A 24,027-nucleotide genomic window follows, 5' to 3' on the forward strand; every position below is an offset into this window, starting at 1 on the left:
ATGAGCCTCAGCGAGGAGCAGGTGCAGACGTTCCTGGACCAGAACCCTGGCTTTGCGGACCAGTACTTTGGAAAGAAGCTGAGCCCTGAGGATGTGGCCAGCGCCTGCGAGGATGGGTGCCCGGCGGGCTGCACCAGTTTCCAAGAGCTGTGCCAGGTGGAGGAGAGCACGGCCCTGTTCGAGCTGGTGCAGGACATGCAGGAGAGCGTGAACATGGAGCGCGTGGTCTTCAAGATCCTGCGGCGTCTCTGCTCCATCCTGCATGCCGACCGCTGCAGCCTCTTCATGTACCGCCAGCGCAATGGCACGGCCGAGCTCGCCACGCGCCTCTTCAGTGTGCAGCCCGGCAGCGCCCTGGAGGACTGCCTGGTGCCTCCTGACTCCGAGATCTTCTTCCCACTGGACATTGGGGTCGTGGGCCACGTGGCTCAGACCAAGAAGGTGGTGAATGTCAAGGATGTGACGGAGGTGGGTCCTGGGCCTCGTGGGAGTTGGCGAAGTGTTCCCACAGTCCCCGAAGGATGGGTCAGCCCACTGGCTGTGAGGGGGCCCTCGGCTTTTAGGAAGGCGGCCAGAGAGGCAAGTGGAACAGGTCCAGGCCAGAGCTCGCGGGAAGGAAGGAGGCCCTGGGGTGGCTGGGAGGGCAGCTTGGGCAGGCCCTGCTGCCCCCTTGACCTATGATTCCCTGGATGGGGGTTTGGGAGGATGGCGTCTGAGCAGGGGCTGGCGCAGAGGCCCAGAATGGAGGGGCCAGTGGACCCCAGAGCCCTAACCATACTGCTCACTGGGGCAAGCAAGTTTGGGGGTTCAGGAGAAGCTGGTCCAGGTTCCCCGGTCGTCCAATGGTTAGGACTCGCCAGCTTCACTGCCACGGCCTGGGTTCAATCCTGGAACTGAGATCTGCAGGCATCACAGCCAAAAAAGAAGAAGCAGCAGCAGCAGCTGGTCCAGGAGGGAGCAGGAGGGGTGGACGCAGTGAATGCCTGGAGCGGAGAAGTCTGGGAGGACAGGTTCTGGTTGGACGGGAGGGAGGGGGAGGCCAATGACACTTCTGGGGGTGGGGCGGGGTGCCAGGAGGACAGATGCCCCAGGGGAGAGGGCGGCTGGGACTGGGGGGAACCACGCCTGTTGGACACGTGTGAGGGACAAGGCCCCGAGGGGGCGCAGGGAGAGCTGGCCGCCTTCTGCCGTCCCCTCCGTCCCACCCCAGAGAGGGCTGCTGCTATGGCCTGGGAGCGGGAAGCAGCAGCCTCGGGCTGGCTCACCTCCTCCACTTTCTGTGAAGGAATCCAGAGGGCGTTACCCAGCGGGACAGGCCTCTGCCAAAGCAGCCAATGTCCCCTCGTTCCTGGAGACAAACGGACGTGTGGACGGACCCCCAGACCCCTGGCTCCTCAGCTGCAATCCTCTTAAACTTATCTGCTCAAACAAGCCTCGGCCCAGCGACCTGAATATAGTAATCTCTCAGATTAGCTTCATCTTCACTTCCTTTTTAGGAAACGGGTCACCCGTGAATTGGGATGTCAGGAGCATAAATTACCAGGAACAGAAGTGCGGCAGGAATGGGGGGAATGGGGGGCTACAATGAGTGCCTCCCCTGCCACCCCCGCCTCTCCCACTACATCTTGCCCCCTCCCTTCTGTGAGCCTCCAGCTGCACCCCCCACCTGTGCTCTTGGTGTCTCTGAGGGTCTGGTTCAAACTGCCTGTGCCTGCCCCGGGGTGGGGCTGTCTCTCCCTGGGGCTCAGCTCCCTCTGATGTTTCCACAACTGCCCAGCACGCTAGATGCCTCCTTCATGGGGCAGGGGCATGGCATTCACCTTAATCATCAGGGCTATGCTGCAGTGGAGCAGAGATCAGGGTCAAAATCAGCAAAAAGTCGAGTCTCCAATAAGTGTATCATGAAGCCCAGATGTCACTTTATGAGGGGAAACTGAGGCAGAGCCTGTGTCCCACCGTGGCGGGGGGGTGTGGACAGCGGTGGCCAGAGGGGGCGCCGCAGGGCTGTGATGTCACCCCGCCACCCCTCTGTGGCCCCTGAGACCCCAGGGCTCATGGGGAGGCAGCCGGGCAGGAGGTCCCAGAGGGTCCGGCATGTCGCCAAGGCATCTAGACCCTGTCGAGGTGGGCGGCTGGCCGTGGGAAGAAATTCCCAGGAGCCGGGGTGGCTCAGAGGAGGGAGGAGGGGGCAGGACTGCACAAGCCGTGCGGAGCACAGCTGGGTCAGGAGGCGGGGGGCCCGGGATGCTGTGGTGACCGATGGCTGGGTCTGGGCAGTGGAAGCAGAGAGCTGGGGGCACTTTAAAGAAGTGGGTTGGGCCGGAGGGGCAGGGAAACACCAAGGCCCAGGTCCTCTCTGTGCGGCGGAGGGTGGATGCCGATCCTCGGAATGGGGACAGGGGCGGGCAGGTGTTTCTGGCAGTGAGATCAGGGGCAATGGGCCTGAGGCTGGTCGCACTCAATCAACTGGGCCAGGACAAAGCTCAGATGAGCTGTTCCCTGTGGAGACAGACCTGAGAGCCCTTCCACTGGCCCCTGACTAGGGAGAGGCCCCAAAGAGCAACTCTAAGGCTGGAGGAACCTGCCCTGGGGGCCAGAGTTGGGCAAAGGTCTCATCTTGGGGCAGGAAGCCCGCTGGAGCGTGGGCCCAGGAGACGCCCCCCGGGGCGTGGCAGATAGGTCCTGGGTATGGGAGGTGGCCCAGGGTGGCTGAGGGCAGCAGGAGATGGCAGCCTAGACAAGGAGGGGCTTGGGGACAGGCAGACTAGACAGACTCAGGAGACATCTAGAAGGCCAGTCGGCCAGATGGCAGCAGACGTGGGAGGAGCTAGGTCTGCCCGCAGCCCAGGGGGCGTGCAGAGCCTGCAAGGCCTCTGCAGAGCCCGTGGATCGAGAGCTGGGGGTCGCTCGCTCTGAGATGGGGTGATAGAGACTAAGGCAGGCTGGAGCCCCGAGGGCAGGCCATTGGCTGTGTCCTCATGTGCTTCCCAGGCTCCTGATACCCGGGGCATGGCCACGTGGGTCTCAGCCCTGGCCTGGGCAGCTTAGCCCTGACCCCCAGGGACCAGGGAGACCAAGACTCCAGGTCCGCAGAGCGACGGCCTCTCCCTTCTCTCCTCTTGCCTTGCAGTGTCCCCACTTCAGCTCCTTTGCTGATGAGCTGACCGGATATGTGACAAGGAACATCCTGGCCACGCCCATCATGAACGGCAAAGATGTTGTGGCTGTGATCATGGCTGTGAACAAGCTGGACGGCCCGTGTTTCACAAGTGAAGATGAAGACGTGAGTGTCCGGGAGTCCTCTGGACGCGCACACGCGTCTGTCCCCGGGAGCCCTCTGGACGCACACACACGTCTGTCCCCGGGTCTTCACGGTCCAGTGCCTGGCGGGGCCCACGCCTGGCAGGTGACGTCTGTGTAGGCACCTCTCCTAGGCTCGGCTCCGAGGGCTCATCTACACATTTGTGTACAAGTCCACGGCCTGCAGGCTGAGGTCCATGCTGCGCGTGCGGCCCCGCCTCCAGGCAGCTGGGTGTCTCCTCCACAAACGCACACCTGGGCACACATCTGAAAACCAGGGTTCTGACCTGCTGTCGCCACAACTCCCGTTTCAGGTTTTCCTGAAGTATCTGAACTTCGGGACGTTAAACCTGAAGATCTACCACTTGAGCTACCTGCACAACTGCGAGACACGCCGAGGCCAGGTACCCGCACGTGCTGCCAGCCAGGGCACCCCCGCCGGCTCCAGGCCCTCCGGGCTGCCTGAGTGTGGCCAGGTCCCCCCACCCTGGTCTCTGGACAGAGGCACATGGTTCTGTGGGCACCTGGGCAGCCGAGGGAGAGGGCCCGGGGCTTTCGTGGCTGCGGACGCAGAGCTGTGAGTATGCCGAGCTGAGGGCAGCGAGGCCGGGTGCCTCGCCCTCGGGCCCCGGGGCTGTGACCACCTGCAAACACGGGCGTCAGCATTCCTCCCTAGAAGCTGCCTCAAGCCTTCTGTGGAAGGAGCAGGGGCGGATTATGACCGTAGAGCAGGGGCTGAGGGTCCCACAGTCCGCGGCCGAGCCTCCCGGTGGGTTCTGCCTCTGGCCACACAGGAGAGCAATGGCTTCCAGGACTGCAGTCGGCTTCCCCCTGAGCGAGGAGGCCCGGGGGCCCCGGGGGGACACGGCGCTCCACCCTCTGTGGCCCGTGCAGAAGGCGGTAGGGGGCGCGGACACGGTGGGGCGGGCAGGGCGTGAGAGAGGGCACTGGGCAGGGCCTGAGGCCGCAGAGGAGCTGGAAGCCTGCGGCCAGCGGGACTGCAGCGTGGGGCTCCGGAGGGCACGTCAGAAGGCCACCAGGTGGACTCAGCCCCACGCTGTGGGGACGGGGTTGCACGGGGGATTTGTTCGGCCCGCTTCTTTCCTTCCGACATTTGTCTGTGAGTCGGGACTCTCGGGTGTTTCCGGCGCGACCCGACTGATTTCTTTGCTCAGCCTGTTTTCTCAGCAGCTCCTGCGCCCTCTGACCTGCCCATCGACCCCATCTGTTTGGTTGTTTGGTGGGTGGATTTTTTTGGTTTGGGGGTTCTGCACCTCCTCATTCTCTGGCACTACAAAATGCTTCCATCTCATTTGTATTGTCCGGCCCAGTCCTGGAATTAGCCATTCCTCAGGGAGTACTGGTTCTTTTTGCTGGAGACGGTCTTAGAAACAACGACCTGGGCACCAGGTGTGATCTTGGCTTGGCGTGTCACAGCTTCTAGGTCCTCTCAGCTGACGGAGCGAGGAGATAGGTGTGTGTCTACAAGCCCATGCAGGTGCACGTCTGTAAATACTTCTGCGTGTAACCACCTGCACCTGTATCAAGTTAAGCCTGAGTTCTTGCTGATGCCACCAACCCCCATCATCCCCACATGGATCGTTCTGGCCTCCGCCCCCCCCCACGTGGATCGTTCTGGCCCCCCCCCACGCTACACGGAGACCCCTGGCTCCCGTCCTCTGCCGTCCACTTAACGTCGTTGTCCAGCCCCCTTGCACGCGTGCAGCAGGGTACCTGTGACCCATGAGAAACAAGCTCATCGCTGGAGCACAGAGATGTGTGCAGTTCCTTTGCCTTTACTCTTGCAGACGCCATGCATCTCCAAAAACGCTGAGGTCAGCACCTTTTCCCCACCCGCTTCCGTGAGGAGGTCTCTTGCATTCTCTTGTCACAGTCTGCATTCTTTCCTGGAATCCCCCAACCTACCAAATGATTTTTTTTTTTTAATTAATTTATTTATTGGCTGCGTTGGGTCATCGCTGCCGCGCGCGGGCTTTTCTCTAGCTGCAGTAAGCAGGGGCTTCTCTTCGCTGCGGTGCGTGGGCCCCTCACTGCGGTGGCCTCTCCTGCCATGGAGAAAGGGCTCCAGGCGCGCGGGCTTCAGCAGCTGTGGCTCATGGACTCCAGAGCGCAGGCTCAGCAGTTGTGGCGCACGGGCCCAGCCGCTCCGCGGCACGTGGGACCCTCCCAGACCAGGGCCCGAACCCGCGTCCCCTGCACTGGCAGGCGGATATCTCAACCACTGCACCACCAGGGAAGCCCCCCAAATGATTTTTAAATTTGCAAACACTATGGTTCATTCTTTGTGCCGTAAATTTCTACAGGTCTTGACAAATACATCATGACATGTACCCACCATTACAGTGTCATAAAGAATCATTTCACCACCCTAAAGACCCCCACCTCCACCAAAGCCCTGACAACTACTGATATTGTCACTGTCTCCATAGTTTTGCCTTTTGTAGAATGTCATGCACTTGGAATTATATGGTATGGAACCTCTTAGGACTGGCTTTTTTCACTTAGTAATATGCATTTCGGGTTCCTCCGTGTCTTTTCATGGCTTAGTAGCCCATTTCTTTTTTTTTTAACATCTTTATTGGAGTACAATTGCTTTACAATGGTGTGTTAGTTTCTGCTTTATAACAAGGTGAATCAGCTATGCATATACATACATCCCCATATCCCCTCCCAGCCCATCTCTTTTTGTTGCTGAATAGTATTCCAGTGTCTGGATGCATTACAATTTATTTAGCCACTCACCCATGGAAGGACATCTTGACTGCTTCCAGCTTGGGGCAGTTATGAATAAAACTGCTATAAACATTTGTAGACAGGGTTTTGTGTGGGTACAAGTTTTCAATTCAGTTGAGTTAATACCAAGGTGTGTGATTGCTGGATAATATGGTGTAATTGTGTTTAACTCTGTTAGAAACTGTGCAGAAGTGGCTGTACCGTTTCACATTCCCATCAACAATGAATGAAAATTCCTGTCACTCTGCATCCTTGTCAGCTTTTGGTATTGTCAGTTATTTAGATTTTAGTCATTCTAATAGGAGTTTCGTATTATTGTTTTAAATTACAACTCTCTAATGACAAATGATGTGGAGGATCTTTTCATATACTCATTTGCCAACTGTATATCCTACTCTTTGGTGAGGTGTCTGTTCAGATCTTTTGCCCAATTTAAAATTATGTTGTCTGTTTTCTTACTGGTTAGTTTTAAGAGTTTTTTTGTAAAACTGGGGTTTACGTCCTTTAACAGATATGTATTTTACAAATATTTTCTCCAGAAGTATAGCTTGTCTTTTCATTCTCTTACCAGTGCATTTGGGAAAACAGAAGTTGTACATTCTCTTTTTTTTAAATCGAGTGTAGTTGATTTACAATGTTGTGTTAATTTCTGCTGTACAGCAAAGTGATTCAATTGTACATATGCATACATTCTTCTTGAATATTCTTTTCCATTATGGTTTATCACAGGATATTGAATATAGTTCCCTGTGCTGTACAGTAGGGCCTTATTGTTTACCCATCCTGTATATACTAATGTAAGTGGTATTGTGTTCTTAATTTCAAGTTCCAATTGTTCATTGCTGGTATAAAGGGAAGCAGCTGACTTTTGTATGTCAACCTTGTTATCCTGTGACCTTAAGACAATAACTAGTTCCAAGAGGTTTTAAAGATTGATCCCTTGGTATTTTCACATAGATGATCATGTCATCTGCAAACAAAGACAGTTTTCCTCCTTCCCTACCCACGTCTATCCATTGTTCTTCCTTTCCTTGCCTTGTTGCGTTCGCTAGGACTTTCAGTACGATGCTGACTGAGCGGTAAGAGGGGCATCCTTGTCTGGCTCCCAGTATTAGGGAAAGAACCAGTTTCTCACCATCAGGTATGACATTCGCTGTAGGGTTTTTGTAGAATTTTTATCTAGTTGACCAAGTTCCCCTCTATTTCCACTTTGCTGAGAGCTTTTATTCCGAATGAGTGTTCGATTCTGTCAAATATTTTTCTCCATCAATTGATGTGATCGTGTTATTTTTTTCTTCTTTAGCCTGGTAATATGGTGGATTACATTAATTGATTTTCAAATGCTGGACCAGCCTTGTGCACCTGGGATAACTCTCACTTGGTCACGGAGCATAATTATTTATATATACTATTGCATTTGTTTCACTAATATTTTGTTAAGAATTTTTGTACCTATGCTCACGAGAGATTTTGGCCTGTAGTTTTTCTTTCTTGTAATGGCTTTATTTGGTTTTTGTATTAGGGTAATGCTGGCCTCAGGGAATGGGTTAAAATGTCTTCCTCTGCTTCTATTTTCTGGAAAAGATTGTACTGAATTGGTGTAGTTTCTTCCCTAAATGTTTTGTAGAATTCGCCAGTGAATCCATCAGGGATTGGTGGTTTCTTTTTGGAAGGTTATTAATTATTGATCCAATGTCTTTAATACTTATAGCTCTATTAGGATTATTCTATTCCTCCTTCTGTGGGTGTTGGTAGTTTGTGTCTTTCAAGGCGTTGAAACATTTATTTAATCTAAGCTATTTAATCTAGATTATTAAATTGGGGGGCAGAGAGTTTTACAATTTATTACTTATTTTCTTCTGCCTCCTTTAGGCTTAAATTAGCCTTCTTTTTCTAGTTTCCTAGGATTAGATTATTGATTTTAGATCTCTCTTCTTTTCTGATATGTACATTCAATGCTGTAAATTTCCCTACAAGCACTGCTTTCACTGCATCCCACAAAGTTTGACATGTATGCATTTCCATTTTCATTTAGTTCGACATCTTTCTAAATTTCTCTTGAGACTTCTTCTCAAGAGAAATGTATTAATCAGAAGTGTATGCTTTAATCTATTTTGGAATTTTCCAACATCTTTCTGTTAATGACTTCTAGCTTATTGCCCTGTGGTATGAAAGTGTATTCTTTATGATTTTTAATTCTTTCAAATGTGTTAAGATGTGTTTTGTGGCCCAGAGTATGGTCTCTCTTGGCGAATGTCCCATGTGACCCTGAGAAGAATGTGTATTCTGCTGTTGTTGGATGAAGTAGTCTGTAGATATTCATTATATCCATTGCTGTTTAGTTCAACTATTTTCTTACTGATTTTCTGCCTGCTGGATCTATCAATTCACTGAAAGAAGAACATTGACGTCTCCAGCTATAGTAGTGGATTTATCCATTGCTTCTTGCAGTTCTAGTAGTTTTTCTTTATGGAATTTGATGCTCCATTGTTAGGAGCATACACAGTAAGGGCTGTTATGTCTTCTTGGAGAAATGACCCCTTTATCGTTATGTAATAGCCCTCTTTACTCCTGATCATTTTTCTTCTTCTGAAGTCTGCTTTGTATAAAATTAATATAACTATTTAGCTTTCTTTTGATTGGTGTCAGCATGGTATATATTTCTGCATCCCTTTAATTTTTCCCAATTATTTTCATTGTGGTAAAATACACATAACAAAAAATTTACTATCTTAATCATTTTTAATCTACAGTTCAGTGGTATTAACTACATTCATGTTGCACAACCATCTCCACCGTCCATCTCCAGAACTCTACACAGCTTCCCAAATTGGAACTCTATCCTCATTAAGCACTAACTCCCCGGTACCCCCATCCCAGCCCCTGGAAACCACATTCTACTTTCTGTTTCTATGAGTTTAGCTCATACAGGTGCAACCCTACAGTATTCATCTTTCTGTGACTGGTTTATTGCACTGAGCAGAATGTCCTCAAGGTTCATCCCTGTTGTATCATATTACAGAGTTTTCTTCCTTTTTAAGGCTGAATAGTATTCCATTGTATGTATAGGCCACATTTTGCTTATCTATTCATCTGTTGCTGGACACTTTTGTTGCTTCCACATTTTAGCCATTATGAATAATGCCGCTGTGAACATGGGTGTACAAATACCTCTTTGAAACCCTGCTTTCAATTCTTTTGAGTGTATGCCCAGAAGTGGAAATGATGGATCATATGGTAATTCTGTTTAATTTTTTAAAGAACTTCCATACTGTTTTCCAAAGTGTCTACACCATTTTACATTCCCACCAACAGTGCAAGGCAGTCCCGATTTTTCCACATCCCTGCCAATACTTGTTTTCTGTTTTGTTTTGTTTTTAACACTAGTCATCCTAACGGCTGTTAGTTAGTTCTGACTGTAGTTCTGATTTGCATTCCCCTAATGATTAATGATATTGGTCATCTTTTCATATGCTTATTGGTCATTTGTATTTTTTCTTTGGAGAAATGTCTATTCAAGTTCTTTGCCCATTTTTAAATCTGGTTGTTTGTTTTTGTTCTTGTTGTTGAATTTTAGGAGTTCTCTACATAATCTGGGTATTAATCCCTTATCAGAAGTGTGATTTGCAAATATTTTCTCCCATGGGCATTGCCTTTTTACTCTGTTGATGGTGTCTTTTGATGCACAAAGGTTTTTAATTTTCAGAAAGTCCAGTTTGCTATTTCTTTCTTTTGTTGTTAGTGTCTTTCAAGTCATATCCAAGCAATCATTGACAAATCCAATGTCATGAAGCTTTTTTCCTGTGTTTTCTTCTAAGTTCATAGTTTTGCATGTGGATATCTAGCTTTCCTGGTACCATTTGTTGAAAAGACTGCCCTTTCCCCACTCAATGGTCTTGGCATTCTTGTCAGAAATCATTTGGCCATATATGCTAGGGTTTATTTTTGGACTCTATAAGCTATTCTTTTGGTCTGTAGGTCTGTCTTTATGCCAGTATCACATGTTTTGATTAATACAGGTTTGTACTATGCTTTGAAATCAGAAGATATGAGGCCTCCGGTTTTGTTCTTTCTCAAGATTGTTTTCACTATTCAGGGTCCCTTGAGCGTCTATATGAGCTTTAGGATGGGTTTTTCTACTTCTGCAAAAACATCATTGAGATTTTGATACGGATTACATTCAATTTGTAGGTCACTTTGGGTAGTATTGACACTGTAACAATATTAAGTCTTCCAATTCATGAGCAAAGGATGCCTTTTTAAGTATTTGTGTCTCCTTTAATCTATTTCAGCGATGTTTTATAGTTTTCATCGTTACAATAATTCCAGCAATTGTTGTAATTGCTCATGTATTTACCTTTGCTGGGATCTTTATTTCTCCATACAGCTTTGAGGTCCTTTCATTTCACCTGCAGGACAGCTCTTGCAGGGCAGGTCTAGTGGTCATGAACCCCCTCAGCTTTTGTTTTTCTGGGGACGTCAATTTCTCCCTCGCTTCTGAAGGACAGCTTTGCCGTTATTTTTTCTTCTTCTTTTAGGCACTTTGAATACATCAGGCCACTGCCTTCTGGGCCCAAAGTTCCTGATGAGAAATCTGCTGATAAACTTACTGAGGATCCCTTGTATGCGATAAGTCACTTCTCTCGCTGCTCTCAAGATTCTGTCTTCCGACAGCTTGATTATAATGTGTCTTGGTGTGGGTGTCTTTGAGTTCATCCTACTTGGTGTGTTTTGAACTTCTTGGGTGGAAATATGCATGTCTTTCATCAAATTCCAGGGGTTCCCAGGCTTTATTTCTCCAAATATTCTCGCTGTGTGTCCATCTGCCCTAGGTGAGGTCTAGCCCATCTCCCTTGGAGGAGGTGTTCTGAGTGGCTCTCATTCTGCTCTTGCTTTGAGGCTTGCTTTCTCCCAGCTTCCTCTCGGCCAAGCCCCTTAACCTAACTGCTGTGAAGACATCTCCCCAAATTCGTATCAGCAGCTCCATAACAGTTGCCTCAAGGCAAGATTCAAATCCAGCCCCACATACCCCAGGTGCGGGCCTAGTGAGGCACGTCTGGAGCATTTTCTGGGTCTTACCCCACCACACACACTTTCCCCCAGTGGATCTCCCCCAGGGGATTGTGTTCCCTCTGTAAGAAAGACAGGTCTCAGGAGAAGCCAGGGTTTTGATTCTCTGCCTGTCATGTCCTGAGTCCCCACCTCCCTCTCTGGATACCCCACTTTTCTGCTCCCTCTCATGCAGACTGTCTCAGGGTCCCTGTCCTTCTGCACCTCTCATCAGCCACCCCAACTCAGCAGTCAGAGCCACACTTTGAAAACTTAGGTCCTGTCACTTGGTGGTCTTCAGGGACTCCCCTGCACCTTTCTGGCTCACCCCATTCCACCATTCCGCCCCAGCCATGCTCCCCTCAGGGGCCTCTGTATTTGCAGGTCCCTCTGCCAAGAATACTGTCCCACACACCCCATGGCTCCTCCGTGGAGAGATCTCCCCCGACCTGAGCATCCCCACACTCTGGCCCTGTATTCCCTACCCAACTCCACCTGCCGTATCTCCTGCATTTACTCATCTCCCTGTGCCAAGCCATCTGGTTGGTTGGTTTGTTCATGTTCTAGCTGCCACCCCCTCCCCGCTTTAGAAAGTGAATTCTAAGAGTTGGGGATTTTTGTCTGTTCTGTTGTCCAGTTATACCAGACCTAAAGCAGGCAATAAATATCATTCCAGCAAATGAATTTCTGACACTTAGGAAACACGACTATCTGGAGACTCGTTTCCAGCTCTTCAGACCGCGTGCATGTACAGACGTGCTTTCGGTGGGAGTTCTAACGGGGACTTCCAACAATGGGCATACACGTCTCAATTAAGTACTTTGATTTCCACTCAGACATTGCCTAATCCCAGTAGAAAGCCGTTTCTGAGACCTTACACTCTGAATGGCATTTTAAAGAAACCTAATTACTTCACAGCTCTACCTCACAGCTCTTTTTGAAAAAAGTCTAAAATGAACCAAGCCTGGCTGCCACGTTGCCTGTGGTTCAGCCTGGTGCCCGCTTCTTCCTCGTGCTGTAGGGGAGCCCCGACCTCCAATTAAAGCAGTTCTCAGCACAGTGCCCACCCTTCCCTCCCCCAGACCTTAGCAGCCCTCCAGGGTCCTAGGCCCCCCTCCCCAAGTCAAGAACCACTGTCAGTCCTTCCTGATCACTATCTCCATGGACTCTGGCTCAGGGGCTCCCGTTAATCCCTTTTTGAGAGTGTCTCAGCCACTTTGGTCAGAGGCCATAGAAGCAACAAAGAAATCATAGGTTTGGCCCTGGGATGTTGGAATTTATCTCAGACCTGCTGCGTCAAGCTGACTGGCCAGCTTTAGCTGTGGTTCCCCCTGCCCAACGGTCCATGTTGCACCACAGCTGGATGAAAGTCCCCAGGGGTGCAGGGCCTTGGCCTCCGTGCTGCCCCCCAGGCTGTGCTTTTGTCCACGACCCACTGGCTGGTGTGAAGACTGGAGCATGTGTGCTGCCCCTCCCAGGATGGGGTGGGAGACGTCCCGATGCAGGAGCTACAGAGAGAGCATACAGGCTCAAATGCTGTCACGCAGCCCTGACCTGCGAACAAGTGGAAGCGTTCAGAGGTCAGGATATGTGAGTCTGAAGCAACAAGGAGGGGCTGGCTCTCCTCCACCCCGGGCGGTGCAGGCTGGTTCTGTCATCGCAGCTCCCACCGCGATGTCACTGGACGCGAGGTTGGGAAGAGACGGGCCACAGTGTGGACCTTCTTTCCACCATCAGAAACCTTAGGAGTATGAATAACAGTGAACTGTAGCGAAATAATGAGGAAGCAATGCATTTCCATATTTATTACCTTTGCCTTAATGTAATTTTCTTAATTTTTAATTTAATTTAATTTATTTTTTGGTCGCATGGGTTGTGAGATCTTAGTTCCCCAAACAGGGATTGAACCCACTCCCTTGGCAGTGAAAGCCCCCTTCTTGGGGGCTGGAAAACTCTAAACCCTGACCTGGCAGTGGCTACAGGTGCCTCCGAAGATGCCTGCACCTCACTCAGGGTGCACCCTGGACTCAACTCACAGAGTTAAAAATGGAAACAGGAAGAAGGGAAGGGCAGAGGCCTGGGGTGGCCCGCGCTCCTGGCTTCAGACCACCGTGTACACGCTGCCTGGCCCGCTGAGCCCCCGTTTCCTTGGGGCTATATTAGTACCTGCTTCAGAGCAGGGTCCAACGTGGGGACTGGTCCTTGGTCCGACTGGCGCACTGGAAGGGCAGGGGAGACAGGACACTCTCTGCTGGGACAGAAGGAGGGGACAGGGTGGAGAGTGGAGGAAGGTCTCGCCTAGAGGCTGTGCGGGGACACCTTCTCACTCTGTCCCCCTCCTAGGGGATGAGTTTGGGGACTGAATTACTCAGATGGCTCAGAAATTAGGTGTGTGGCCCAGATACCCTCACCCCTGAGCTCAGCTGTCCAGGACATCCCTGAGCGCCTGACCTCCCCCACCCTGACATCTGTGACATGGGTTCTGGTCCCAACCAGGACTGGTACCCAGGGATAGCTCAGCGACTACCTGTGGGATAGATACACAGGAGACTAGCACTCACACACACTCACACTCAGATGCACACATTCGCACACACCCACACTCACAGACTTGCTCTCACTGGCACGCGGGTCTCTTAGAGAGCCTGCCACCTGGGAGTCTCGCACATGTGTCGGGGGAGGGGGGGCTCCATGGTCACCCACACCCACTGCCCTGCATGTCCTTCCTCTGTCAGCTGGTGACTAAGCACCTCAGTCCCCTGCCGCTAACGGCCTGGAAATGAATGCACCCGGCACGGAACTCTACCTTCCCCCCACGCGCATTGGGTAAGGATGCCGATCTGCGGCTCCCCAGCTCTGTGACCTCGGGAAAGTCAAGTAACTTCGAGACCTCAGGTTCCCCACCTGTAAAATGGGATAGTGAGGTTCTGCCCTCTGAATGCTGGGAGGATTAAAGATCCTTAGAACAGCGAATCTCGCCGCCTCCCACGCACTCTGCAAATGCAGGCTGAGCACTCAGGGGCCAGGCGCTGCTCTAGCCATGAAAAAGCTGTGCCTCCCAACCTCATGGAGTTTGCGGTCGAGTCCGGAGACAATGAGACTGTACATCTGAGAGGCCGGGGACGAGATGGGGTGCCGCAGGGCATCTGGTGCCGCAGGTGCTCAAGGAGGGCCTTCCCTGAGCCACTTTAGGCTGAGACTCAAGGATGAGAAAGTTCTGGGCTGAGGGCTGTGAAAGCAGAGAACAGAGCTTGTGCAAAGGCCCTGTGGTTGGTCAGAGTGAGCTTTGAGGTCACAGTGGGAGTGCGATTCAGACACACGGGGCAGAGAGGTGGCGGGGGCAGACCGCCGGGAAAGCCTCCTCCACCAGTGGGGAGAGGTGGGCACGGAGGGGGCGTGGCCGGGCTGCTGGGAAAGCCTCCTCCACCAATGGGGGGAAGTGGGTGCAGAGGGGGCGGGGCCGGGCTGCTGGGAAAGCCTCCTCCACCAATGGGGAGAAGTGGGCACAGAGAGGGTGGGGCCGGGCTGCTGAGAAAGCCTCCCCTACCAATAGAGCGAGATGGGCAGTGGGCTGCCTCCTGGTGAAAGGACCCTAGGGCAAGTGGGGTCTCCAGTGCCCATCCCTACCTGTAACAACAAAGGGTGCAGGTGCTGCAGAGGGCCCCGAGGGTGGCCAGCAGGGAGGGAGCCAGGCAAGGAAGAATTGCAGTGGAGGCGGAGGGGCTGGGCACCAGGCCGCCCTTATTAAAGGTCAGAGGGCACGGAGGTGGTGAGTGAGTGTGAAAGGGTGGGGTCTAGAGGGACCTGCCTGTGGGCCGTGGCTGAGGAGGGGGGAGGAGAGCCCGATGGGTGGCCCTGGACAGCAGCCTGGGGCCCAGTTGGGCGTCAATGTCTGGGGCAGGGTCTGGCCAGGGCCACTCTCAACTCACTTTGCAGAGACCACAAAAGCACTTGACCTCCAGGAAACAATGAATTCCTGTTCTCAAGCCCCAGCTTCTCACAGGCTAATTATGGAGGGCTGGCTGGTCAGATCTTTGCCCTTCAAGCTCGTGGCAATCGATTTCAGTTTTCACTCATTCCCTCACCAACCCAGCCTGAGGCCAGCACCAGGCAGTGAGCGGCAGGGTGTGGCCAAAGACTGGAGACTTTACCTTCCAGAAGGTTTGCAGGGCCCGAGGCAGGGAGCAGGGAGTCACGCGCTTGGATCTCAGCCTGGTGCCGGCGCCCTGTTGGGAGAGGCACCGTCACCAGTGTCCCCCAGGGCTCCGAGGTCAGAGCGCGTGTGAATGTGTGTGTCTCAGGCGTGACAGCTCACACCCAGGTGCTGCTGTGGTCAGCCGGGTGTGGGCAGGTGTGGCCGCGACCCGCAGGTGTGTCACTCCCCAGGTGCCGCTGTGGTCAGCCGGGTGTGGGCAGGTGTGGCCGCGACCCGCAGGTGTGTCACTCCCCAGGTGCTGCTGTGGTCAGCCGGGTGTGGGCAGGTGTGGCCGCGACCCGCAGGTGTGTCACTCCCCAGGTGCTGCTGTGGTCAGCCGGGTGTGGGCAGGTGTGGCCGCGACCCGCAGGTGTGTCACTCCCCAGGTGCCGCTGTGGTCAGCCGGGTGTGGGCGGGTGTGGCCGCGACCCGCAGGTGTGTCACTCCCCAGGTGCCGCTGTGGTCAGCCGGGTGTGGGCAGGTGTGGCCGCGACCCGCAGGTGTGTCACTCCCCAGGTGCCGCTGTGGTCAGCCGGGTGTGGGCAGGTGTGGCCGCGACCCGCAGGTGTGTCACTCCCCAGGTGCTGCTGTGGTCAGCCGGGTGTGGGCAGGTGTGGCCGCGACCCGCAGGTGTGTCACTCCCCAGGTGCCGCTGTGGTCAGCCGGGTGTGGGCAGGTGTGGCCGCGACCCGCAGGTGTGTCACTCCCCAGGTGCCGCTGTGGTCAGCCGGGTGTGGGCAGGTGTGGCCGCGACCCGCAGGTGTGTCACTCCCCAGGTGCCGCTGTGGTCAGCCGGGTGTGGGCGGGTGTGGCCGCGACCCGCAGGTGTGTCACTCCCCAGGTGCCGCTGTGGTCAGCCGGGTGTGGGCAGGTGTGGCCGCGACCCGCAGGTGTGTCACTCCCCAGGTGCCGCTGTGGTCAGCCGGGTGTGGGCAGGTGTGGCCGCGACCCGCAGGTGTGTCACTCCCCAGGTGCCGCTGTGGTCAGCCGGGTGTGGGCAGGTGTGGCCGCGACCCGCAGGTGTGTCACTCCCCAGGTGCTGCTGTGGTCAGCCAACAAGGTGTTTGAGGAGCTGACGGACATCGAGAGGCAGTTCCACAAGGCCTTCTACACTGTGCGGGCCTATCTGAACTGCGACCGGTACTCAGTGGGCCTCCTGGACGTGACCAAGGAGAAGGTGAGGCCTCAGCGCCCCAGGGACCTCCCGGTCAGCCTCGCCCAGCTCCGCCGCTGACTCGGTGACTCACTCCCTTCTCTCCTCCACCCAGGAATTCTTTGACGTGTGGCCTGTGCTGATGGGGGAAGCCCCGCCGTACTCAGGCCCACGCACACCTGACGGCCGTGTGAGTCATGGGGTTGGGGGGAGGGACAGGCCCTGCCCGTGCACCCTGGATTTCCTGGCTCCAACCCCAGGGTGGGAAGGGGCCTGTCCCGGCCCGACCCAGGGTGGGAGAGGGAAGGAAGGCTAGGGGAAGGGTGTGGGCGCCGAGGACGAGGCTGTGGGCCGGCTGGCTATCTGACCGCTGCAGAGGTCAGGCCCCCGGGGCCATCTCCCCTGACTCCAGCCCTGCAGTGCTTTGGGGCCGAGGGCCAGGCCTGGTCTCCTGACAAGGGTTGTCAGCCTGGTTGTAAAGACCAACATCGGTTCTGGTTGACCCTAACCTCCCGCTGCCCTATTCTTAAATCATTGTAACATCTGCCTGAGTGGGGCTTCGTGGGTGTGTGTGAGCAGGGTAGGGACATGGGCAGGTATCTCTGTCACTTATTGTGCGTCCAACCCGGGTCATACTTCAGAGCGTGGCCATGCCTCAGTCTCCCCTCCTGTCAAATGGGGATAATAACAGGGCATCAGAGGATTCCATGGGTTCTGTGTGCCAAGTGCATGCAGGATTCTCTGCGCAAAGGCTGGCTGTGACCACGGCTTCTCATAGTTATGTGAGTGTGAGTGAGTGTGTGAGTGTGTGTGTGTGTGTGTGTGCGCGCGTGTGTGTCACAGACGTACAGGCCTGGGTCAGCTGCGTGCATATGTGTGAAGGAGCACAGGGCCCAGTTTTTGCATGGGCTTGAGTGGGACACAGACGGAGGGAAGACAGATGTAAACCAGAGTGTGTAATGTGTGTCCCACGACGGTTGGCGCGCGTGTACATCGTGTGCACCTGTGTGCCTATGTGCAGTTATGTGGGCATATGTCTTGACGGGTTCCCGTCGGGAAGCCCCTCACGCTTGCTGGGTCTGTTTCTCAGGAAATCGTCTTCTACAAAGTCATCGACTACATCCTCCATGGCAAGGAAGACATCAAGGTCATCCCGTAAGTGTCGGGGTTTTATGAGGAGCACTGCCCAAGGGCAGGACCACCCCGGACCCCGGCTGGATTGGCCTGAGGACCTGTCGCAGCGGAGTCAGCGGCCCCGGCTTCGGCCCCGCACACCTTAGTGCTCCCTGAGCTGGGGGGCGCGGCAGGATGCGGTGGGGAGGGAGGCCCACTTACTGGTCTGGGAGGAAATGAGTGGGGGCCTGAGGAGGCCCGAAGCCCCACGGCTGTTGGTGCGGGTGCCCAGGGGGTCAGATGAGCTGTCCAGGCGGCCCTGTCAGCAGCGACTGGCCCTTGAGGCCCTCAGGGTCTCGTTTTGGTTGACCCAGACAGCCCAGCAGGTAGAGCCCCTGGCAGGGGAGGCCCAACACTGCACACCCAATGGGGCGGGACAGGAGGGGACCCAGCCCAGCGGGTAGCAGAGTCGCGTGGAGCTCAGGGCAGCCCAGAGAGACTGGCAGGCGGCAGCTGGCCATTACCAGCCCTACAGCCGCATGGCCGTGTGGCCTCCGTGGCCCCACTAGCCTGTCAGGACCCCAGCCCGCAGGTCCCATGCAGGGACTGGGATCCAGGGCCAGGCCCTCAGGGGTGACGCGTGCGGTCCCCTGTAGGGCAAGGGGCCTCAGCGTGGGCAGAGGAGGAGTGAGGCCACTCAGGCGCCCCCAGACCTCACCCCTGGCCTCCCCCGTCTTCTTCCAGTCCTTGCCAGCTCCCCACAGCCCACCTGGGGTCAGAGACGGGAATCAGCACGAACACACAGCTGAGCATCTGGTCCTCTGACCCTCTGCTTCTCTCCCACAGCTCACCCCCCGCCGACCACTGGGCCCTCGCCAGTGGCCTTCCAACCTACGTGGCAGAAAGTGGCTTTGTGAGTCCCCCGGAGCCCTTCCCACCGGCCCGTGTGCCCCGGCTTTGCTCACTTGGAAGCTCCTCAGCTTGGACAGAGTCTATGTTAGAGTCATACTGTACATCTGGCCGCTTCAAGTGAAACTGTGTTTCTGGTCCTTTTTCAGATCTGTAACATTATGAACGCCCAGGCTGATGAAATGTTCAAATTTCAGGTACCCGTCTATTCATTCATAGAAAGCGTGTGGTACTTAGGAAAGAAGACATTGTGACTCAGAAAGGAGGGACTGTTTAGGGAAAAACCTCACGTCTCACAGGCTAACGGCAGCAAACACGTGTTCCGTACACACAGGTCTGCGTGTTGGCTGGGCACGCCTGTGCCTGGCGAGGGTTCACGTCTGCTCCATGTGGGGACACATGACCAGGGCGGGCTCTTTTCTGAAGTAGGCCTAGGTCAAGTGGACCAGTGGAGACGGGCTTTGTGTCTCGGGGCCTCCTCCAGGAACTGGCCAGGGTCCCTATTTCACCGGCCAGGCATCAGTGGGATGTGAGCTAGGACCCACTGTAAGGCCCACTGGGACGGGGGTGCTAGGCCCCTTGGTCAACAATTATTAGGAACCTGGCAGCAGGGCACTCAGTCAAGCGGGGGGCCTTCCAAGGGTGGGACCCTGTGCGACCACAGCACTCACACAGCGAGGCTGCCCCTGTGGACAAGGCCTCCCTTCTCCTCTGGGGAGAGGTCACAGCACACACCCTTGGGGGCCAACAGACAGGAACAGTGACCCAGTCTCCACAGTCTGAGGGCAGAAGAAGCGAGGTTCACACTCCCTGGCTGACAAGCCGGGCCCGGGCCAGGGCCAGACCCAGGGCAGCGGTCAGCTCCAGACGCCTCTCCTCGCAGGAAGGGCCTCTGGACGACTCTGGGTGGGTCATTAAGAACGTCCTCTCCATGCCCATCGTCAACAAGAAGGAGGAGATTGTGGGGGTCGCGACGTTTTACAACAGGAAAGACGGGAAGCCCTTCGATGAGCAGGACGAACTCCTGATGGAGGTAAGCGCCTGTCCAGTGGGCCCCAGAGGCGACGCCTGTGTGGCGGGGACACCGCCTGCTCCGGGCCCTGACCCGGCGCGAGAGCCCGGGAGGAGCTGTGAGGCCCCATCCCAGGGGCTGGAGGCCGGCCCCCTGGGAGCCCCCTGCGCACCGGGGGGGCCCGTGGTGGGTGACGCGCTCCTGCAGTCTCTCACGCAGTTCCTGGGCTGGTCGGCGCTGAACGCCGACACCTACGACAAGATGAACAGGCTGGAGAACCGCAAGGACATCGCCCAGGACATGGTTCTGTACCACGTGAGATGCGACAGGGACGAAATCCAGTTGATCCTGGTATGTCGGTGCCCCGCGGGGAGGCGGGGCATCCCAGCAGCAGAGGCACCACCTGCAGCCCACTCGCCGCGCCGCACGGCTGGGCAGCCCTTCCCTGGGCCCCAGGCCCTCAGCTGTGGGCAGGCAGCGATCACGGCCCTTCTGGTCGTGCAGTGCAAGGCCTCCACCGTCATCGCCCTAGTGGAGAGCTTCGACAGGCGTGGAGAGGCAGGGACGCGTAGGAACCGCGAGCCGGCTGGGCTCTCATCGTCGCCGTCTCTGAAGCCAGAGGCCTCAGCTGGGGCTCCTGGAGGCTCCCGCTGTTCTTTCGTGCCCAATGTCACTTTGTCCCACAGTCAGGAGGGGTGTAGCTGACACTGTCGCTCTGTCTCTTAGCACACGGTCTCTCTCCTAGCCAACAAGAGAGCGTCTCGGGAAGGAGCCTGCGGAATGCGAGGAAGATGAGCTGGGGAGAATCTTGGTCAGAACCTGATTCCCGCCCCCAGGTGGAGACTGGGCGGGCCTGAGGCGGGGCGGGGTGGGGGTGGGGGACGCCTCCATTCCCAGGAGGCCGGAGTGAGCTTGGGCACAGAGCGTGAGCTTGTGATGTTTGCCGCTGATACGCGTCCACGTTCCTGCGCATCCTGTGTGCCCGTGTCAGTGCATGTGTCTGTGTGTCCTTTCGTGTGCCTGTATATTCACGTGTCCTTGTCTCTCTCTGCATGTGCCTGTGTATGTGCGTATCTTTGTGTTTGTTTCCCTGACAACATCACCGTGTCTGCCCAGCTGGCAAGTTCTCGTTGTTGGGCCACAGGTGGGAGAAGGGGAGAGGAAGGGGGCTGAGCTGGGAGGGGATGTGAGTGCCCCAGGCTACTGGCTTGATGTTACCGGACACCTGGGGTGTCTGATGCTGGACAGAGTGTCCTGAGAGGAGAAGAGACAAGAAACAGGCGGGGCTTCGGTGGGCCTGCCCGCTTCAGCCCCACAATCCTTCCCACAGAAGCAAGAGCTGCCGGGGCCCACCAAGTTTGATATCTATGAGTTCCACTTCTCTGATCTGGAGTGCACGGAGCTGGAGCTGGTCAAATGTGGCATCCAGATGTACTACGAGCTGGGAGTGGTTCGAAAGTTCCAGATCCCCCAGGAGGTGAGGGGTCATTCATGATCAGGGTCTCAGTTCAGGGAGAGGTGGTCAGGAGTCCCAGGTCCCGCAGGAAGTCTGGGGGCAAACATGTTCATTACAGAATGGACAGTGCAGGCCAGCAAAATATTCAGGGCAAGTGTGCCTAGAATACATGACTGGCTGGCTGGCTGGCTGGCTGGCTGGCTGGCTGGCTGGATGGATGGATGGATGGGTGGATGGGTGGATGAATGGATGGATGGATGGATGGATGGGTGGATGGATGGATGGATGGGTGGGTGGATGGATGGATGGGTGGATGGGTGGGTGGCTGGCTGGCTGGCTGGCTGGCTGGCTGGCTGGATGAATGGATGGATGGATGGATGGATGGGTGGATGGATGGATGGGTGGATGGGTGGGTGGCTGGCTGGCTGGCTGGCTGGCTGGCTGGATGGATGGATGGGTGGATGGGTGGATGGATGGATGGGTGGATGGATGGATGGATGGGTGGGTGGATGGATGGATGGGTGGCTGGCTGGATGGCTGGCTGGAAGGATGGAAGGATGGGTGGATGGATGGATGGATGGGTGGATGGGTGGATGAATGGATGGATGGATGGATGGATGGGTGGATGGATGGATGGATGGGTGGGTGGATGGATGGATGGGTGGATGGGTGGGTGGCTGGCTGGCTGGCTGGCTGGCTGGATGGATGGATGAATGGATGGATGGATGGATGGATGGGTGGATGGATGGATGGGTGGATGGGTGGGTGGCTGGCTGGCTGGCTGGATGGATGGATGGATGGATGGATGGGTGGATGGGTGGATGGATGGATGGGTGGATGGATGGATGGATGGGTGGGTGGATGGATGGATGGGTGGCTGGCTGGATGGCTGGCTGGAAGGATGGAAGGATGGGTGGATGGATGGATGGATGGGTGGATGGATGGATGGATGGGTGGATGGATGGATGGGTGGATGGATGGATGGGTGGATGGATGGATGGATGGATGGATGGGTGGGTGGCTGGATGGATGGATGGACGGACGGACGGACGGACGGACGGATGGATGGGAAGTTTGTTACACGGGTACTCCAGGCAGTCTGATCATCAAGTGCATCACTGGGCAGCAGTGGGTGTTTGGTTTTGGAGGAAGAGGAGACAGAAGCAGCCCAGCACCTGTGCAGAAAGCACACAGCACCCTCTAGGTGTGAGCACAGAGGGCCCCTCAGAGACTGTCCCAGGGAGAGGGGCACAGCCTTCCCAGTTGTGCTGCTTCCCTGTGGTTTTCCAGCTTCTGCCCTGCCTCCACCTTCACACCTCAGGGAGCATCTGCTTCCCCAAGGCCAAGTGAGGGAACCGTCTTTCTCTGTGCCCTGGAGAACAAGTGCAGCAGGCTGGCATTTTCTATAGACATTGTACAAAAAACAAAGGGAAAACACAAAAGAAATAAACTGTAGAAAGTATTAACAGAATAAAAAATTTCCAAATAATTTCTGGCCCTAAAAACCACAGTGGAAGCAATGAGAGGCTCCCTTGGGCCCATGTTCTATTGTCCACAGATAACTGCTCACCCTTCTGCCACCCCTCGGCCTCTGGACCTTCAGCCACCATCCCCTTTCCCCCGTCACTGGGCCAGGTGCCCACACATCCTGCCGCATTCAGATACCCATGGCTGAAATGGACCTCGTCTTCTGAAATATCCCAGCCCCTCTCCTGGGGTCCGTGTCTCAGTCTGGGGCTTCGCAATAGGACGGAGGCCCAGATGCCCTGCTCTTGGCTTTGGCTCCACCCCTCTGGCTGCCTGCCACCCCGGGTGCACCCGGCAGGTGCCACCCACGAAAGGCCAGTGGTGGGGCGGGGACGGGACGTGGGCCTTTCCCACAGCTGTCAGCTGGGAGAGCGACGGTGGGACCAGGCGCTCGGTGCCTGGAGCCCACGTCTCCACCTCCCTCAGGTCTTGGTGCGGTTCCTGTTCTCCGTGAGCAAGGGGTACCGGAGAATCACCTACCACAACTGGCGCCACGGCTTCAACGTGGCGCAGACGATGTTCACGCTTCTCATGGTGCGTGGGTGTGGCGGGGGTGGGGAGAGGGCTCACCCGTCTGATCAGGGTGGTGAAGACCCTCCCACTGCCAAGGGCAGCACCCTAGGTGGCGGCCCCTCCACGTGGCAGGTGGGGGCCTTCAAGGGCAGAGGCCCCTCTGACTGGCGCACACCCCCAGCCCGGGAAGTGGATGGAGAGCACGTGAGCTGGGAAGGGGCAGTGGGGTCGGGCCCAGCTCCCCGCCTCCCACACCCCTGCCCCCACCCGGCAGAGCAGGGAAGCAAGGGCAGGCGAGGGTGCTGACGGGCTGCAGGATCGTGGGCTCCTGTCTCTGCAGACGGGCAAACTGAAGAGCTACTACACGGACCTGGAGGCCTTCGCCATGGTGACCGCCGGCCTGTGCCACGACATCGACCACCGGGGCACCAACAACCTGTACCAGATGAAGTAGGCGCGCTCCTGGGGCGCCCACGTGGCTGTGCGCTGGAGGCAGCCACAGCGTCCCCGGGGAGGGGCCTGCAGAGAGCTTGCCTCCCAGCAGAGCGGCTGGGGAGAGCGCTCGCCTCTGAGGGCCTGCCGCACCCACAGGGGTGCCCGTTCCTCATGGGGGGAGCTGGGGGCAAACAGGCTGCTCTGGGGCTCCTGACCACTGCTTGCTTTTCATTAAACCTCCGTGACAGATCCCAGAACCCTTTAGCCAAGCTCCACGGCTCCTCGATTTTGGAACGACATCACCTGGAGTTCGGGAAGTTCCTGCTCTCCGAGGAGGTGCGTGCCCTCCCTTTGCTCTCTTGCTGTATTTCCTGGCCGACTGACCTTCGCTTGCACCCCTGGAACTCCACTGCCAGCGTCCACGCCACACAGCTCTGGCGCTGGAGAGGGGAGGCAGGCTTTGTGGTGGTGGCGATGGGGGTGATGGGATGGGCCTGGTGATTCCAGTTTGGGAATGCCCTCACGGGGGGTGAGGCGGGCTCAGGTCCCTGGAGTGTTGGGGGGGAGGGGGTGGGGCCTCCCGGTGCAATGTGCGGCCACCTGGGCCTGGG

At 55.7% G+C, this 24,027-nt stretch overlaps 1 protein-coding gene across 1 annotated transcript in view; it reads left to right on the forward strand.

The window, feature by feature from the left end:
- PDE6B (phosphodiesterase 6B) overlaps positions 1-24,027 on the forward strand; it is a 29,435-nt gene continuing 5,408 nt past the window's right edge. Inside the window, exons 1-15 of the mRNA XM_067734656.1 lie at positions 1-468; positions 3,131-3,283; positions 3,615-3,704; positions 16,335-16,475; positions 16,567-16,641; positions 17,542-17,606; positions 18,411-18,477; positions 18,623-18,670; positions 19,357-19,506; positions 19,693-19,836; positions 20,231-20,296; positions 20,816-20,962; positions 22,895-23,002; positions 23,322-23,431; positions 23,665-23,752. Coding sequence (XP_067590757.1) covers positions 1-468; positions 3,131-3,283; positions 3,615-3,704; positions 16,335-16,475; positions 16,567-16,641; positions 17,542-17,606; positions 18,411-18,477; positions 18,623-18,670; positions 19,357-19,506; positions 19,693-19,836; positions 20,231-20,296; positions 20,816-20,962; positions 22,895-23,002; positions 23,322-23,431; positions 23,665-23,752 — 1,920 coding nt within the window. The remainder of the gene's footprint in view (positions 469-3,130; positions 3,284-3,614; positions 3,705-16,334; positions 16,476-16,566; positions 16,642-17,541; positions 17,607-18,410; positions 18,478-18,622; positions 18,671-19,356; positions 19,507-19,692; positions 19,837-20,230; positions 20,297-20,815; positions 20,963-22,894; positions 23,003-23,321; positions 23,432-23,664; positions 23,753-24,027) is intronic.

Source organism: Pseudorca crassidens, chromosome 4, assembly GCF_039906515.1.
Source record: "Pseudorca crassidens isolate mPseCra1 chromosome 4, mPseCra1.hap1, whole genome shotgun sequence".
NCBI lineage: Eukaryota > Metazoa > Chordata > Mammalia > Artiodactyla > Delphinidae > Pseudorca > Pseudorca crassidens.